Source organism: Suncus etruscus, chromosome 1, assembly GCF_024139225.1.
Source record: "Suncus etruscus isolate mSunEtr1 chromosome 1, mSunEtr1.pri.cur, whole genome shotgun sequence".
Taxonomy (NCBI): Eukaryota; Metazoa; Chordata; class Mammalia; order Eulipotyphla; family Soricidae; genus Suncus; species Suncus etruscus.
In genome coordinates this window covers 106,066,258-106,085,414 of record NC_064848.1, presented here as the reverse complement: position 1 = coordinate 106,085,414, position 19,157 = coordinate 106,066,258, and the positions used below count along the sequence as shown (strand labels likewise).

The 19,157-nt window shown below is 32.9% G+C and overlaps 1 protein-coding gene across 1 annotated transcript in view; it reads right to left on the bottom strand.

Moving 5' to 3' along the window:
• The window catches only part of PCLO (piccolo presynaptic cytomatrix protein), a 331,891-nt gene that overhangs the window by 27,254 nt on the left and 285,480 nt on the right, over positions 1 to 19,157 (bottom strand). Inside the window, exon 23 of the mRNA XM_049772799.1 lies at positions 15,585 to 15,658. Coding sequence (XP_049628756.1) covers positions 15,585 to 15,658 — 74 coding nt within the window. The remainder of the gene's footprint in view (positions 1 to 15,584; positions 15,659 to 19,157) is intronic.

Sequence of the window (19,157 nt, the reverse complement as noted above, 5' to 3'; positions counted from 1 at the left end):
AGAAAAAAATTTGATTTTCTTAAATTTTGTTAAAATTAGCAAGGAATTAATCTTATTAATTAAATGTATTAAAATGTATATTTCTTTTTTTTTTTGGTTATTTGGGCCACACCCGTTTGATGCTCAGGGGTTACTCCTGGCTAAGCGCTTAGAAACTGCCCCTGGCTTGGGGGGACCATATGGGACGCCGGGGGATCGAACCACGGTCCTTCCTTGGCTAGCGCTTGCAAGGCAAACACCTTACCTTTAGCGCCACCTCACCGGCCCCTAAAATGTATATTTCTTTAAGAAACCTAAATAGTTCCTCTATGTTGTTATGCTACCATGGTAACAATTTAACCTAGATAGAATTTTGGGAATATTTTGGCAAAAACAAAAAACAAAAACAAGGTTGTACACTAATTTTTAAAGATAAAATTTAAAAATTAATTTTAAACAATACATTCTAGATCTTCTCATCCTTTGGCCATAGTTTGTAATACATATATTTCAGAAAGATTTTAAACTTAATATCTTATTTTGAATATTTCCAAGAACTTTCATAAGAGTAAAAATACTATTTAATTAAAGTAGCTGAACAGAAATTTAGAATATCAAAGCAAATGCCAGACACTTCTTAGCTCATGAGCACTAATATTTCTAAAGTCACAAGAAAGCATAAAAGATCATCATCTGAAACAGATCATATTCCAGAGCTCTAAAACATCCACAAATCAATGAGTCACAGCTCCTGTGAATTTCACTGAGATAATTCACTGCTAACTGTAACAAAACAGTTCATAAATTGGTTGATAGACTTCACAGTAGTCTTAAAATTCAACTGAATTGCACAGCTTGACCTAAATTTCGGCACAGTCAATTCATCATTAACTAAGAAAAATGAACTCAAACTCTCAGATTGTCAAAAGTAACAAAGTATTGAGGAAAAAAAAGCTCTCTTGACGGTAACTTGTTGATATGATTCCTCTTCTTAAGGCCTCTTGAAGAAATTGAAATCATTTTAAACTGTGTTCCTCCAGTTAAAGTCAACAGAGCTAAAGAGACAGTCCATCAGGTAGGGTCTTTGCCTTACCTTGGATCCTGGTATCTCATGTGGTTCCACAAGCTGAGCGCACAGACAGAAGTAACTTCTGAGCATCATTGGTTATGACCAAATTAATAATAAATAAAATGGAAGATAAACTTGACACACTTTAAAAATAGAATCATAAGGGCCGGAGCAGTGGCACAACCGGTAGGGCATTTGCCTTGCATGAGCTAACTTAGGACAGACAGGTTTGATCCCCTGGCGTCCCATATGGTCCCCCAAGCCAGGAGTGATATCTGAGCACATAGCCAGGAGTAACCCCTGAGTGTCACCGGGTGTGACCCAAAAGCAAAAAAAAAAAAAAAGCAAATAAATAAAAATAGAATCATAAAATGTAAAATAGACTCAGATACTTGAATTCTAAAGACTATTGATTAAAACCATGTAATAAACAATCTTCGTTCTCTGGTTTAATCAAATATTAGTTAGGAAAGCTTTTTTAAAATCATAATTTGGTTAATTCTTACTTTATGAGCAATAAATTGGTACAGTCATTAAACTTAATCCGAGAAACCCCTCCCTTTTTCTTTTTGGTCTTTAGGCCACGCCAACAGGTATTCAGAGATTGCTTCTGGCTCTTTATTCAGAGATCACTCCTAGAGTTGCTCAGAGATGGAATATAATACTGAGAATCAAACCCCAGTCTGCCTCATACAAAGCAAATGCCTTACCCTCTGTACTATCTATCAGGCCCACACCAAAAAAAATGCCTTAAAGTAATCCAGAATAAACACACACACACACACACCACACACACACACACACACACACACACACACACACACACACACTTCAGCCTTTCCAACTTTAAAATGTTAACTTTTTGGTTTGTTTCAGAGACAATATTTTTCTGTGCTCAGGGTTTATTCCTGGCACTGTGCTCAATGATCATTCCTGGTAAGGCTTGGGGACCATACATGGTGCTGGATATTGAACCTAGGTGAACCTTATTCAAGGCAAATAATACCCACTGTACTATAATTCTGTCCCCAAAACATTTATTTAGACTGAAACCAATTTTACACTTTATGGTAACAGTGAATTATTATCTTTTCATAACACTGTGAATGTAGAAAATTTAAATATTACAAAGGGGATAAAAGTGAGTACAGTGGGTAAGATGCTTGCCTTGCATGTGATTCTCTTGGGTTTATTCTCTGATACCATCTCTGACCCCTGAGCAGAATTAGGAGTAATCCTTAAGCATGGATCTAGTAGTAAGACCTGAACACCATTGGATGTGACCTCAAAACAAACAAAAATTAAATTGATTCTTTTATTGTTGTTGGTAACACCCAGCAGAGCTCCGGGCTTCCTCTGGCTCTCTGTTCAAGAGCAACCTTTGGTAATGACTTGATTACTATATATAATAACAGGTATTTAAATTTTAATCAAACACAGATAAGTGCTTATATTCAGTCACATTTTTTTGAGCCACAGCTGGGTGCACTTGAGTATTACTACTGACTTTACACTCAGAAATTACTCCTAGAAGGCAGAGGGGACCATATAGGATGCCAGGAATCAAATCCAGGTCAACAGTGTTCAAATCAAATGCCCTACTCACTAACCTATATCTCTGACACTTTTGTCATACTTTTTGATGGGATATGTTGAGATATATGTAGTGAGTATTCTTTGAAAATGACTCAAGGGACCATATGGATCATGTTGGGCATTGAACTTGGAGCTCCTGTACAAAACTCTCTGCTCCAGACCAATTTATGGCTTCCCCAGCCTTTAACTTGCTTCTTACTTTTGTCTTCAGTGTATAGCTAAAAGTTTTTATTTAGCGAATCCAAAAAGGTCTACACTTGTTTTCCAGTGATTTTTCTTCTTTATTAAGAGTTCCCTTCACTAACACTAACAAGTGTATGATTCATCAACTTTGAATATTTGAATCATTTTTTACCATATATAGAGACAAAATTTAGAAAGCAAATTTTAAATGTTCTATCTCATTCAAATGCCACTTGACTTTTTTCATTCATTTTTAAAATGTAATCTGAAGTGCATACTAGAGAGTAAGCCAGTTAGTTTCTTTATGATTTTGAGGAGCATAGTTTTGCTTTTCTGTTACTTTTTTACTCACTTTAGCACTTTTAAAAGGTTTTTCTCTTTTAAATCATCATTATGTTTACTAATCATTTATACAGAGAACATAATGGCATCAGTTCATCTCTTTGATGCAAGTGCTTATAGCTATTTTATTTTGCTTCTGGCATTTGAGTTCAGCCATTTGAGTCTGAATCATTTTTAGAACTAAAGCAGCCCCATTTGACTTCACTGAGTGCTCTCAGAATTGTCTATCCCATTATCTTCTAGGGTTGCATCTGTAATCCAGCTTTAACATTTTAAAAATTTATTGAATATTTTAATATTTAATTTGCTTTTTTATCAGATAATATCATTACAATATGTTAATGTTCAAAGCTCCACACCTTCATCAATTTCAAAGTACTCCAATCCATTTGCTGGTCTGCCTCTTAACTGGTCTCCTGACATAGATGTGATCTTTTATGATCCTCACTCCAAATATTTTCACATAAGTCATTTAATTTCCATTTCTAAAAATCTGTCTATTACTTCCAATGGCATATCTATGGCATTAAGTTGAAATTTCTTCTAGTTGTATCTGTGAATTTTTAAGTTATTTAAACCAGGATAACACTTCAAGTCCTGTTTTCCTCTGTCACAGAACCCTGCTACAAACATAATAGGGTGCTGGGAAAATGACATAGGAAGGAATCAGTGCTGCTTTTCCATCTTGCATGCATATCTTGGGTCAAAGAAAAAGTAACATATGGACCCTCCAGCACAAACATCTTTCACTCATGAAAATAGAGCTAGGAACATTACCTAAAATTCCTTAATTATGGCTCTAAAGAAAGCAAACAAACAAACACAATCACACAGAAGCACCCACAGGGTCACCAGTATTGTCACTATGTTCTCTCAGAATGTGAATTTTTCTCTCAGTGGAACCATTGTCATCTTTCTTCCAGCCAGATTATGTATTGATTTTATTTCAGGTACTATATACAAAGGTTTCCTCTGCTAGGCCGTTTTGCCTTGTCTAGCCTAAAGCAGAGTGCCTGAAGATTAAATGTACATTCATTTCTATGATAAATCTCATTCCACTTGGTCAAGAACATGTTTGTCAACTACAATGCACTATTTTTTTTCTGATTAAGACTCACTATTACTCATTTTCTGTAGATAAGACTAGGTTTTGGAAAGAAATGTAAGACTACAAAGTTACTTGACTTTTAAATAGAAAAAACAGTTGTTTTTTTTAAAAATAATTGAAGTACTAATATTTCTCTGAGTTCAGTTTTCAGTTGGTAAATACCTTAAATAGTTATAAGATTAGTATAACTTTTTGAATTGATTGGAGTTGGAATAGGAAGCAATCAATGCTACTTTTGCATCCTGCATGCTTATCTTGTAAATATGTGACAAATGAACCCTCATGCACAAACATGTTTTATTCATAAAAACAAAGCCAGAAACAATACCTAAACTTCCTTAGTAGGCTTATGCAAAGACTCTTAAGATTTAAATTTTAATAATTTTGTGTAAATATTCATTTTCTAGCTATACTAGTAGGCATAATTAATTTCTTGATCTCTCTATAAGTATTAATCTTTGATTCAAGAAATAGTTATCTGGGACTAGATATCTGGTACAGGGGTTAGGGTTTTGCCTTGTGAGCAACCAAACCGGTTCTCTTTTTGACACCACATGTTACCCTGAGTGCTTCCAGAGCAGATCCCTGAGCACAGAGCCAGGACAAAGACTGACCACAATTAGGCGTGGCCACAAATCAAATGCACAATTGTGTTTATTCTTGTTTTGAAGCAAGATAGTTCAGGTTGTCTGAGACCTATTTTAATTAATCCCTGGCACCATATGTTTTTCAAGCACAGTTGGAGACAATTCTCAAAGCTGACAGCAATAGCCCTCAGACACTCTGGGGTGTGTTTCTAAACAAAAACAAATTAAACATATCAAGTGGATGTTTTGTATAAGTCAATGCAATAGATATTAGGAATATTACCATAACTCTATAGTACCAATATAGAGGTTGTTATGAGAATTGAACTCTCCAAACAGTTTTTTAGAGTGATTGGTAGATGTGATATTTTTATGATGATTTTTTTTATTTATTTATTTATTTTATTTTAAGGCCACACCTGGTGGTACACATATATTTTTGGTTTTCCTTACTTTTTTTTTTTTTGGAGGGGAGCCACACCTGGTGCTTCTCAGAGGTTACTTCTGTCTCTGAGTTCAGAAATTGCTTTTGGCAGGCTCAAATAACCAGATGGGATGTCGGATCGGCCTTGTGCCTTACCCGCTGTGCTATTGCTCTGGCTCCACAGAGACTTTTTCTGTCTTTTTAATCAGAAGTTACTCTTGGCAGTAATCAGGGGACCATATGCAGAGATAGGATAGAACAAATGTTGGCCAAATGTAAGGCAAACATATTATCCCATATTTTATCTCTCTGCTCCCTGTAACGGTTTTTATTTTAGTTTTTTTAGGGGAATGCACACCAACAATGTTCATAGTTTATTCCTGGATCTGTACTGCAAATCATTCGTGGAGGGTTTGGGGAATCATATGGGACGCTGGGAATTAAACTGAGTTGGCCATATGAAAGGCAAGGAACTCATCTGCTGCACTATTGTTCCAGTCCATAATGTTTATTTTTAAGGAGAATGTCGATTATTTTAAAATAATAAATATTACCAAATAGAATGTATTTATCTCTATATATTCATTATAATGATATTACATATATTATTAATTATAAATTTCATATAATAAAAAATGTACACTATATCTCTGATAGTACTGCTTAGTATTCCATAACCCCAGTGACTACTGTCTGGGTTTCCAAATGTAATATAAATTACAAAAGTTTCAACAGTATGCTATTTTGTGGCTAAGTAAACATATGTTTTGGATGATAATTGTCTAAAATTGCATCTGCTGAACTCAGGAAAATACTTGAAGATAAAAGATTACTTGAGTAGATAATTCTTATTTAAAACAAGAGATTATAACTCTTAAGCACACTGGTGGTATAATCATGCTAACTCAGCTACATTAAAATCAAAATTAAATAATAATTAAAGATAAGAAATTGTTTTACAACTTAATTAGCTCAAGGAAAATAATAGAATTTGTTGACATTTTTAAAGACTAGCAATCAAACACAAAAAGAAGAAGTGCGATCTTTCTTCTGAATTTTATCTCATGTTTATGTTATTCTCTTATCTATAAAATTGGTTCTTTCAGAAAAAGTGTCATTTGGTTGAACAAGCACTTATATTGTGTGTGACAAGTTCTGATTTTTTTTCCATTCTAAATTTATACTTAAATGTATCAAATTTTCTCTATAAAATCTCGAAATTTCAAATTTTATTTTGGAATTAATAATTTTCACTTAGAAAAAGTAGTTAATAATACTCTAAATGATATGAAAAATTCCTTGTGTTGGATAATTTTTATCATTTGCGAAATATTTTAAATCCTTTTCCTTGGTAAGCACTCATTTCACTTTTACTTCTGAATCAAGTGAAAATAGTCAAACACCTTGATAGTCTGAATAACAGTGTCATTGATAACAAGTAATTTGAGTGTTTTAATATTAGTAACTCCCAGTGTCACTACAACAAATATGCACAAGAGCACCAGGTCTAAATGAATGGAACCCTAGGAGTATAAACACAAAACCATAATATGGGATCCCCTCAAACACCAAACCAAACAGTGTATTAAATCAGCAGCAAGAGAAATAAGAGGAAGAGAACTGGATCTGTGTCTTCACTTTGCTGCTATAGTAAGGTTAAGTGCGTTTTTAACAAGTAAAATATCAAATAGATAGAACCTGGTATATGGAACTAAATATGTCTTTTTCCTTACTATTCTCCAATTACTAAAGATGAAAAAGAAGTTTAGGAGATTGGGTGAGTTAAAGTCACTCAGTAAATATTAGACAGAACTAGGATTTGTATTAAAGTGACACAACTAAAGTTTACAATTAAATAAGATACAAAGTAAACACCTTAATGCCTTCTTTAAAACATTCTTCTTTAAGACATTCTTCAGTTTTAAACGTCTAAGTGCCACTGTCATGCACATTACAGATATCCTCAAGTATACTAATCAACTTTAGAACAATTTAAAAAAGAGAAGACTATTGGTTAAAAGATCTGAGAAGCCTAATAAAACATGCAAATATAAAAAAATCCACTGTAAATAGTTTATAATGTAATTTTTATGTTAGTACATTTTAAGCAAAAATATATAGGATGAGTAATCAAATAATAAGAGTTAAATAATCATATTGCTTTCTAATCTGACTTTAATGTTTAGCTAAACTATTTTACATAACATTGATCATCAATAATAAATTATCTAATTTCTTGTAATGATTATATTAGCATAGTACAAAATTTGTGTACATTGTAAATTTCAAATGAAGATACTTCTATTGATTGAAACTTACTTGGAAAGTTGAGAGGGGAGAGAAAGAGAGGAAATAGGCGTTCAAGAGTAAATAAAGGTTTCTTCAGGATTGAAAAAGCAACAAAGACAGAAACAAACAAGCAAGATTCATGTTCAAGGGAGAAGACAGGTTTGCAGAGTAAGTCGATTATCAATTTTTAAAAACTAAAAACTAAAGGCAATTTTGTATTTAAAAATAAATCCTTTGAATGATGATTTTATTTGGTGAATTGAAGAGAATTAGAAAATACTATGGCAATAAAAGTAAAACAATATATGAAGAAAGCATAATACAGAAGATAAGAAAATAACATTGCCTGTTTAATTGGAAATATCATTAAATTAGCTGGAAATTGAACTTGAAATATTGTGACTCTTTGGGAAAAAGAAGGTATTTTACGAAGTTGTGGGAAATCCACCCCAGATGCTCCTAAAAAGCTTGGGCTGGCTCAATGCATCACTAGTACTGGCATTCAGTAACTTTCTTGAGTGATTTCCTATATGTCCTAACAACAGTTATTTCCAAGTGATGATCTTCCAGCTCCTACATATTTTTGAAAGATATATATATATATATATATATATATATATATATATATATATATATATATATATATATATATTTGTTTGTTTGTTTTATTTTAGAACCACGCATGGCTCTGTTCAGGATCTGTGCGCAGGATCAATTCTGATGGTGCTTGGGGAACCACATTGGATGCATAGGATTGAATCAGGGTTGAGTACATACAAAGAAAATGCTTTTACATGCTGTACTCTATTTCTCCTGTCCATTGAAAAATAATATCTAAACAAAACAGATAAAAAGGAAATTGAATGTGTATTTTACTTATAGCATAGGATATTCAACATACAAAGTCTTAGGGAGATAACCAGCATTCTTTTCATTTTCCCTACTTAAAGCCAAAGTGGAGGGGCTGGAGCAGTGGCGTGGAGTGGTAAGGCGTCTGCCTTGCCGGCACTAGCCTAGGACGGACCGAGGTTTGACCCACCCCCACCCCTACCCCCCGGCATCCCATATGGTCCCTCAAGCCAGGAGCAATTTCTGAGCTCATAGTCAGGAGTAGCCCCTGAGTGTCACCGGGTGTGGCCTCTCAAAAATAGATTAAAAAGTGTTTTCTTCGACTTCTGAGCATAGAGCCAGGAGTAACCCCTGAGCACTGGCAGGTGTGACCCAAAAACCAAACAAAAAAAGTGTTTTCCTTTTCATCCTGTATTTATCAAAACAAATACAATAGAGGTTATAAATCTAATTTTTTTAATTTTGTATTGGTTTACTGTAGGAAATCATTTCTGTTCCACATTTGTTTCTTTTTCTATCTATTAAATGGGTTTTTCAGATAAACCTCTAGTGTTCATATGTTACTCATAATTCTTACACTTCTTTCCTTAATGGTTCCTTATAATTAATAATCCGTGCTCTGGAAAACATGTCATCATGAGGATCATATAGGGATTGACTGCAAATAAGACAAATACTTTAATCTCTGTACTGTCTTTCTAACCCTCAACACTGGTTTCGTAAATATTACATAATATTTTGTTACTAAAGGAAATTATGCCAACTATAGATAGAATTTAATTTAATATGATATACTATAATATATATTCATAAAAAATATATTGGGACCGGCGAGGTGGCGCTAGAGGTAAGGTGTCTGCCTTGCAAGTGCTAGCCAAGGAAGGACTGTGGTTAGATCCCCGGGCATCCCATATGGTCCCCCCAAGCCAGGGGCAATTTCTGAGTGCTTAGCCGGGAGTAACCCCTGAGCATCAAATGGGTGTGGCCCCAAAAAAACAACAACAACAAAAATATATATGTAGTCAGTGCATTTAGGGAAATAACTACACTAATAACTATTATGACTATTTTAATGAGTGAGAGAAGTAAAATGCCTGTCTCAAATACAGGCAGGGGTTGGGAAGGAGGGAGGGGGCATTAGAGGTGAGAATGTTGCACTGATGGAGGGGGGTGTTCTGTTTATGACTGAAACCCAACTATAATCATGTTTGTAATATGGTGATAAATAAAGATTTTATATATATAAAAAGAACAGATTAAATTTTAAATAAAGTGAGCTAATATATATATGTATTTGAGTTAGAAGTTGCTAGTTAAAATGAAATTGTCATGATAATAGATTTTTATTATTTTTATATAGTCATTATTTTTTAAACAAAAATTAAAACCCCTTCCAGAAATATAATAAACCAATTATTACCTTCTCCTCTTTAAAATTCTCCCATCTCTTTGTCCTTTTCTCCTTAGATAGGTACTGTGTTTTACATATTTAATTATTAGAAAATATTTTCATTAAGCTTAGCATATTTTATAGTGGCAAAGGCTTATTTGTCATGGTCCACTTAAAACATAAATTGAGTATTAAACTCAGGCTCTTAATGATACAGCAGAAAATAAGTGATTTATTAGGATACTTGTTTCTTAAATGCACGCAATCAAGCAAATTAAGTCTTACATAAAGTTGTGATTTTAACATCTGTTAAGCTTGTGAGAACCTAGTTTCAAAGAGTAAGTGGGTCAATTCAGCTACTATATATAATAAGTGCTATCCAATATAAAAGCTAAAATAAACACGTCAATAAATTTACTAAATCAAAAAATGTGGGATTTAAAATGGGTAAGATTCTTACATTAATCCTTAATTATTAGAATTTTAATATAATTATATTGGAAAAACATCTGTGAATACAGCTGGGACACTTAGATATCTAATTATTATGATATAAATCAGTCTTCTTTACACTTTTATAGCTGTGGAAAAGCTATGCCTGCATACCAGTCCATGGCAGGTTGTTTTAACTGTGGTGAAACTAATGGGTTTTTTGTATGTGTGTTTGGTTGGTTGATTGGTTGGGTTTTTTTGGGTGGTGGGTCACACCTGGCAGTGCTCAGGGGTTACGCCTGGCTCTACGCTCAGAAATCACTCCTGGCAGGCTCGGGGGACTATATGGGATGCTGGGATTCCAACCACCATCTTTCTGTATGCAAGGCAAACACCCTACCTCCATGCTATCTGTCCAGCCCAGACTAATTTTTCTTTTGTTTTGGGGTCACACCCGGGAGCGCTCAGGGGTTACTCCGGCTCTATACTCAGAAATCGCTCCTGGCAGGCTTGGGGACCATATGGGATGCCCAGATTCGAACCACTGTCCTTCTGCATGCAAGGCAAATATCTTACCTCCATGTTATCTCTCCGGCCCCAGACTAATTTTTTTTTTAAGTTTTCTGCTGACACTTGTTCAAGGACTGGTGGTTGAAAACCACTAATCAAAGGTTTTGAGAGAAATGATCTTCTCTGGGAAGTTCTATAGCATGTAAGTCAGTCTTGCACCCCACATGAACCCCATGGTAAGTTATCTCCGACTACAGAGCAAGGTATAAGCTTTGACTACTGCTGGGTGTGGCCAAAGAACAAAACAAACAAAAAACTGCTCTTAGCTATCCTAACTATTGAATATTAATCCTGATGTGTTCTAATCAAGTTTATTAAGCAAGTGATTAACACTTTATAATACTTTATTAATACATAATATCTCTTTTTGGGTAAGATCCAAATGACTCTCCATTATATACACTTTTTATTTTTTAGCTGAGAAGGGAGTTGGGTTTGTGCTACACTTGATGATATTTGGGCCTTTCCCTGGCTTTGTGCTCAGGGATCACACCTGACAGTGTTCGAGAAATCCTTTGTAGTGAAGAAGTGCCAGGGAAGCTAACTGCAAGGCAAGTGCCCTGCCAATTCTACTATGATTGTTCTTTTCCCTGTATGTACACTTTAAATTTAACGATAGCTACAACTAAAGTATGTTAATAATATGGCAAACAGTGCTTACTTGCATTTTTGATGATGTTCAGCCTTTTATGATTAAAGACAGTACAGTACACCTGAGTATTATAGTTTTCTACTACATTTTATGTCAAAAATCCCCCAAAACTTGTTTTACTCACATCAAATTTTGATCCAATCAACCTACCTCATTTCAAAATTAAAATCTATAGAAAACGTAGAACATATTATAGAAATTCTTATTTTAATTATTTTTAAAAATAATAATTTGATCTGCTCAGGGCCGGAGAGACAGCATGGAGGTAGGGTGTTTGCCTTGCATGTGTGGTTCAAATTCCGGTATCCCATATAGTCCCCTGAGCTTGCCAGGAGCAATTTCTGAGAGCAGAACCAGGAGTAACCCCTGAGCACTGCCAGATGTGACCCAAAAACCAAAAAAAAAAAATTGATCTGCTCCACAAATATGAGCGTAACTAATTATCATGAAAAATATCAATAATATTCTAAACATGAATTTTAATATAATAAAAATAGCTTTTTATATATCATATATTACAATTCTAAATTAAGAATCAAGATCTTATGGAAACAAACTATTTAGATATGTTTATTACAATTTATATGTAAAATATTCTGGCCACAAGTTTCTGGATAGATTATTTTATTCAAGTAACTGAAGTGTTCATAAAACAAAATGCTTAAATGTTTAATATAAAGGCTCAATGTGAAGTAGAACACTGTAATGATTTAAAATTCAAAGTTGCCTATAAGGATACAGTTCATGGTGCTAGGCTGAACAATAAAAAGGGAAAATAAGTCAGGAAACTGACATTATACCTTCAATGAAAATGAATGAATTTTAAATTTGTTTTTGTTTGTCAATGTAATAGATATTCATGTTGACTGACAATTTAAAAAATAAATACAAATCTCTGATCAGTCAATATAAAATAAACATCATATAACAAATCTTTGGAGACATAATGTATACCTAAATAAAAATAAAATTTGATTTCATGTTTTTATGTGTACAAAACAAAATATTTTACTTTAAAATTGAATTTTTGTGTGTGTGTGCTTAAGACAGATCCCTAATTTAACAGTCATTCTTCACATTCCACCTATTGATAATCTTAATTTAATTTTTTTAAGTGGGCTAGGATGATTATAGAGTAGGTAGGATGTTTGCCTTGCATGCAGCCCACCTGGATTCAATCCCTGGCACTCATTTGTTCCCTGAACAATACCAAGAGTGATCCCTGAGTGTAGAGCCAGGAGTAAGCCCTATTCACTGCTGAAAGTTGCCCCTCCAAAGAAACACACAAATTAAAAAAATTACTATTTATTGCTATCTTCTCAAAGTTATTAGGAACCTGTTATATATCTTTTGTAGAGTAATAAATGCCAAGTATAAGTATACATTATAATGTTCCCTCTCAAAATTTGAACTGAGGTGAATGTAATATGCATAAAATATTGTCAACAAAAGGGAATATGACTATAAATGCCTTACTTTATTTTACATGTTCTATCTTGTTCTCTCTCATTCTTAAATAGATGGGGGAGGATGTAAATTGGGGCATTGGTGGTGGAAATGTTGCACTGATAAAGTGGGGGGTTTCTCTTTTTTTTTTTTTGGATTTTGGGCCACACCACCCTGACGCTCAGGGATTACTCCTGGCTATGCTCTCAGAAATCGCTTGGTTTGGGGGATCATATGGGATGCCAGGGGATCAAACCGTGTTCCATCCTGGGTCAGCCGTGTGCAAGGCAAACACCCTTTGCTGTGCCATCGCTCAGCACCGGGGTGTTCATTTTATGACTGAAACCCAACTACAATCATGTTTTTGATCATGGTGCTTAAATAAAATTATTATTAAAAAAATCAAACCCCATCCCTCTGCTCAATAAATAATTTGGGATGACTACATGTAAGAATTAGTTCACAAAACATACACATATTGATTTATAAACTTAAATAAGGTGTAAAATAGTCTCTGGTTTCTTGGAAAAGAAACCTATTTTGTGTGGGACAAAGAAAAGACAGCTACATTAGGATGTATAATTTCTATTCACTAAGAGCTGTTAATCCATGTATTAAAATAATTTTATTTATAATCTTAAATTAAAAGGAGAGGAGGTAGGGTGGTACACAGCGGTAGGGCGCTTGCCTTTCACGCGGCTGACCTAAGACGGACCTGGATTTGATCCTTTTATTTCATATGGTCCCCCAAGTCAGGAGAGATTTCTAAGCGCATAGCCAGGAGTAACCCCTGAGCATCACTGGGTGTGGCCCAAAAATCAAAAGAAAAAAAAGATTAAAAGGAGAACGCTAGTAGCTTAAACTACACATGGATATGTATTTTATATATACCTGAATTCTAAGGTTATGTGAAAATTGTTGGTCACTGCTTTTCTGTATACTGTACTACAATACATTTCTATCATGTCTAGTCATTCATTTGATAAATTTTCTCAGAGTAACTCTATGTGAAAAATTTTGTGCTAAGTGCTGAAATGCCAGTCTGAATAAACTATAGCTCTGGTTGAGATTTGTTCTACTTTACAGAAGAGGCAAGTGCAGCAATGGGTAGATTTAAATCAAAGTATAATGGCAAAATGTAAATTATACTGTGTATAGGAAGAGCTTTAAGGTTGGGTATGGTAGTTTTGGGACCTTTTCATAATTTATTTTACTAAGTTTACTTTTTAATTTTCTTGCTAAATTTATTTTACTTTTAATTTTTCAAGCAAGGCAATGTTGACTGACAAGACTATATATTTTAGATAAGTAATTTTACAGTGCTAAAAATGTAGATTTTATAACTGTTAATAAAGGAAGCAAAGTAGGAAATTGATTAATTTTATTGATCATATGATCTTCAGTACATATATGAGATTGTATGAGGCCTAAAGCCCCAGCGCTTTAGGAAAGCATTTCCAGGCTTTCCTTTACTATACTTTTGGGGTAACTGCTTTTTAACTCTTCCTCTTATTCCCTTGTCCATTAACATTCATCCGCATTTGATCAGGCACCGGCAGACTATCGAGTGGGAGCAAGAAAGAAACTAGAATATTTTTTTCCATTCTGCCTTTCTCGAATATATTTCTGAATCTGCTGTACCTCTTCATTGTTACATGCTCACATAAAAAGAGGCTTATGTAGCCTATGCCCATTACTAGCCTATCAGGACAGTTGCTCCATTCTGTAATCTATCCCAGCTCTATTTCTCATATCCTTTAATGATTCTTTATTATCGTTCATCAGTTTCCTTCAATTTAGTATCAGAATGGTATTTTGTTTTGTTTTGTTTTTGGACTACACTCAGCAGTGCTCTGGCTTTGCCTTCAGCAATAACTCTTGGTGGACTTGAGGGAACATAAGTGGTGCTGATGCCAGAGATCGAGTTAGGCTGGGCCACTTGCAAGGCAATTGCCTTACCACAGTACTATTTCTCTACTCCACTTTCGATTGGATAAAATTCTTGACAAATATGAATTTTTAAAACATGAAGTCCAAGGAATTTTAATGGTTGATTTGTAACTAATCAACATCTAAATAAAAGTTGATAAATGTATTTATCTTAATGATTTCTCTATAAAATTGATCACCAATAGTTCTTTCTCAATTCCATATTTAAATAATTCTATAAAACTAAATGAAGTCTCATTATCTATATTTATAAAATATAAAATCTATATTTTATATTTTCATAATACGTTATTTTCATTATTTTGTTTGAGTCACCTCTGGCTCTGCTCTTAGGAATTACTCCTGACAGTTTTCAGGGGATCAATCCTGGACTGGCCAAATGCAAGGCAAGCTCTCTATCTGCTCTATAGCTCTAGCCCTTATATTTAAAGAACATATTTGACATTTTTTTTTAAAATCAGAGTTTTGTTTTCCTAAGAAAACATCCTGAGTCTTATTTATATCATTCTTCTCATTCATTACCCTTTACTTTTGGCAAATTAAATTTTTGTTAAAATCAAATTAGATAATGCAATAGATAACAGAGTGAATGACTATTTTCTAATAATTTTGTCACTAATATATGGAAATTTACATTAAAGCTGAAAGAAAAATATATTAGACAACTATAGTGTAGTATGTAATCAACCCAAATCTAACACTGTCAATTTTAATTTACCTTCAGTGTCAGTCAGTCCTACTCCAATTCCTGGCTGCTTTACAGGCTCTTGCCCATTCTGCATCATCTTCCCTCTGTTGGAAAAAGAAAATTAAATGTTATTATATAGTCATTTCTATTATTTTAAAGACAAATGAGAAAGCCAAATTTGAAAAAATAGAATGATATTATGTATTTAAGATTCAAAATAACTTATTTAAATGATATGTATACAGAATAAATTGTTCTCAGCTCATCATTTAAGTTGGAACAGTCTTATTTCCATCTATCCCAAACATGATATTTTAACTTTATTACATTGAATGTTTTTCTTGTTTGTTACATATATCAATGATCAATTCATCAAGAAATGTTAAATTTTATTTTAAATTGGATGATAATTTTCTCTATTTTGGGGGGATGAGAGGCACAGTCAGTGGTTCGCAGGGTTACCTCTGGCTTTGCACTTAGGAATCACTCCTGGAAGGCTTGAGGGACCAAAGGGATGCCTGGAATTGAACCTGGGTAGACCCTGTGCAAGATAAGAATACTACCTATCAAATGTTGTTCTGCCCTAGTTTTATCTATTTTTAATCAAGAAGAGTTTACATTAGAGTTTACTTGGTTATGATAAGTTATGAGAAGAAAAATGTTTAGTTAAATAAATGATGATAATCATTTGTAATAACATGGGTTATTTTTGTCTCACTTTATGACTTCCTTTCAAATCCTCATTTTCAGTTTTTAAGTCATTCTGCTTAATGTCAAGCTGTTAGTTTTACTATCTTTATGCTCTATGTAATTTATAAAATATTTATTTAATCTGAAGATGATTTTTTCTTTTCTAATATAAATATAGAAAATTAGGTTTTTGGTGATAAAAATCACTTGAGAAATATATGAAATGCTTATTTTTCTGAAATATGAAATCCAATAAATATAAATTATATACATTTAGGTATGCATACAACAGTTTTAGAATTTAAAGTCTGTTACTCACTTTTAAATTCTCTCTCAAACTTTTGGAAAGGTCAAATAGATGAAGAATTCATGGTAATTTGAGCACAGTGGGTTCAGAATACTGATAATACAACTATAAAAAGATTGTAGGTTATATCTTATTTTTGCAGGTTGAAGAAAAACTATGTGGTACACAGAGGATTTTCATTATCTTTATATGTACATAACATAGATATTCTGGAAAAACTAAACAGAATTGTATGTTTTATAAAGGGTATTCAAACAAAGGAACATCTTGATTTTATACTTTCTAGAAAACAATTCTAATATATTTACTAACAATTTTTACTCTCAAAAATATTTGGTTTTCTAAATGTGCTGCAAATAACTTTATTTTGTAGGATACAGTTGAGAACTAATCTATATTGTCTACTAAAATAATTTTACATACAATAAAATATGAACACATATAACCTATGTTTATTATCAAAATTCTAGATCACAGTAAAATTTTACTTAGGTTTTTTTTTTCTGGGCCACACCCAGTGACACTCAGGGATTACTCCTGGCTTGGGGGACTATATGGGGACCATATGGGACGCTGGGGTTTGAACTGCCATCCATCTTTGCTCTGGTCCTCAAAATTTTACTTATGTTTTAAACAGAAATTTTCATAAAATTTCATATAAACATAAAGTATGTGCAATATATCATATAAATTTTATATATACAAAATTATATTTATATATAAATATTATATATACAATATTATATATACAAGTTTATATATAAACCTTATATATATATATAAGGTTTTTAGTTTTTAATATCATTAGATGCAGACTTTACATATAGCCCCATTTATGCATATTTTATATATGTACTTTATGTGTACACATGTGTTTGTATGGTTTATGTTTAAACCTATACAACAAAGATTTACTTAGCAATGCACAAGACTTAATTTTTTTTTCTGTGAGTTCAAAACTCAATTGCTTCACTGACATACAATAAAAATACTTGATAAGTTCAAAAAGAACTTCTGTACCCTATTGCTAAGGGGAGAAACAACTTAGTAGCAATCTATACTTTAGCAGTATACACAGACAGAATTAGTTAACATATTGTTACCTAGATAAACTTAATTTAAAAAGATTTTTAATAGATTCTTTAATATAGTAGATAAGAGTACTAGAAAACTACAAACTTGTACTATGTCAAACATTAATAAAAATTATGTAAATTTTTGTGTGGGGAGATTTGGCATCAAAATCAGTGATGCTCAAAGCTTACTCCTAATTCTATGCCGAAGATCATAGGAGACAGGGAATTCAAACCCAGTTGACCATCTGCAAGGCAAGAGCCCTACCTGCTATACAATTACTCTGGACCCCAATTAATGCAACTTTCAAAAACTGTAAAAATTGGTGCTAGAGCAATAGTACAGCTGGCAGGTGTTTGCCTTGCACACTGTTAACCTGAGTTTGATCCCTGGCATACCATATCGTTCTCTGAGACTGCCAGGTATGATTCCTGAATGTAGATCCTGAGTAACCCCGGAGTACCTCCAGGTCTGCCCAAGAAAACCTGTAAAAATATACAATTTGCTAACAAGTAAACAAATATTCAAGAACATTTTCATTGTCCAATGAATTCTTACATATATCCCTGTAATACTTTTAAAAATTATTTCATTTGTGCTTATATGGGAAAATATTTTCTTAAGCAATTTTCATTTGCTTTATTTTAATGGGCAAAACAATATTAGGATGTGGTAGTTATTTATAAATAAACATAATCTACCTCTACATCTTATATTGTGATGCTGGTAATTAGTCTACTCACAAGGATTTATTACATTATTTGTTATATTTCTTTTTAAGTAATAGAAATGTGATCCAGTGATAGACTACAACATGCCTTGCATGTATAAAACTGATCCTCATACTACTAAAATATATTATTTTTGAAAGGTATTGATTAAATGTAATAATTTATGCATTATGTGGAATTTACAATTAAGAGAAAAGAATTTGCTAAAATTTGCTAAAATTCTCCTTCAAGTTTTAATAAAGAACTATTAGAACTTCCAGAAATAATTTTCAATTAAAAGCATTGATAAGTAATATTATATAATTTATAAGCTGTCTCAAAAAGTAGACCAGTAATTATACAATAAATATAAAATGTATTTTAAGAATTTCAAAATATCTAAATTTGTTATTATTAAAAATATAGCATGTATAATTCCTCTTTTCATTATCCCTTTATTTTGCCTTTATCACATTATTTTGCATTTATACCACTATTTAAATACTAAAACTATACATGAGAGCATAAGAAAGATTAAAAATATAAATCTTTACTTTTCAATAAAGAAGTTTCATCCCCAAAGAAGTATTCATCCAACTTTGGATCAAAAAAAAAAAAGGGATACCTAACACAAAGGTCTACATATGCTATATAAGGTCCAGATAGTAAATAATCTAATTGATTAATTGATTTAATTATGTCTGTTTCCACTACTCAAATTTACCCTTATAGAGCTTAGTTTCATTAAAGAGTAAGGACAGGGGCCCGAGTGGTAGCACAACAGTAGGGCATTTGTCTTGCATGCAGTAGACCCAGGAAGGA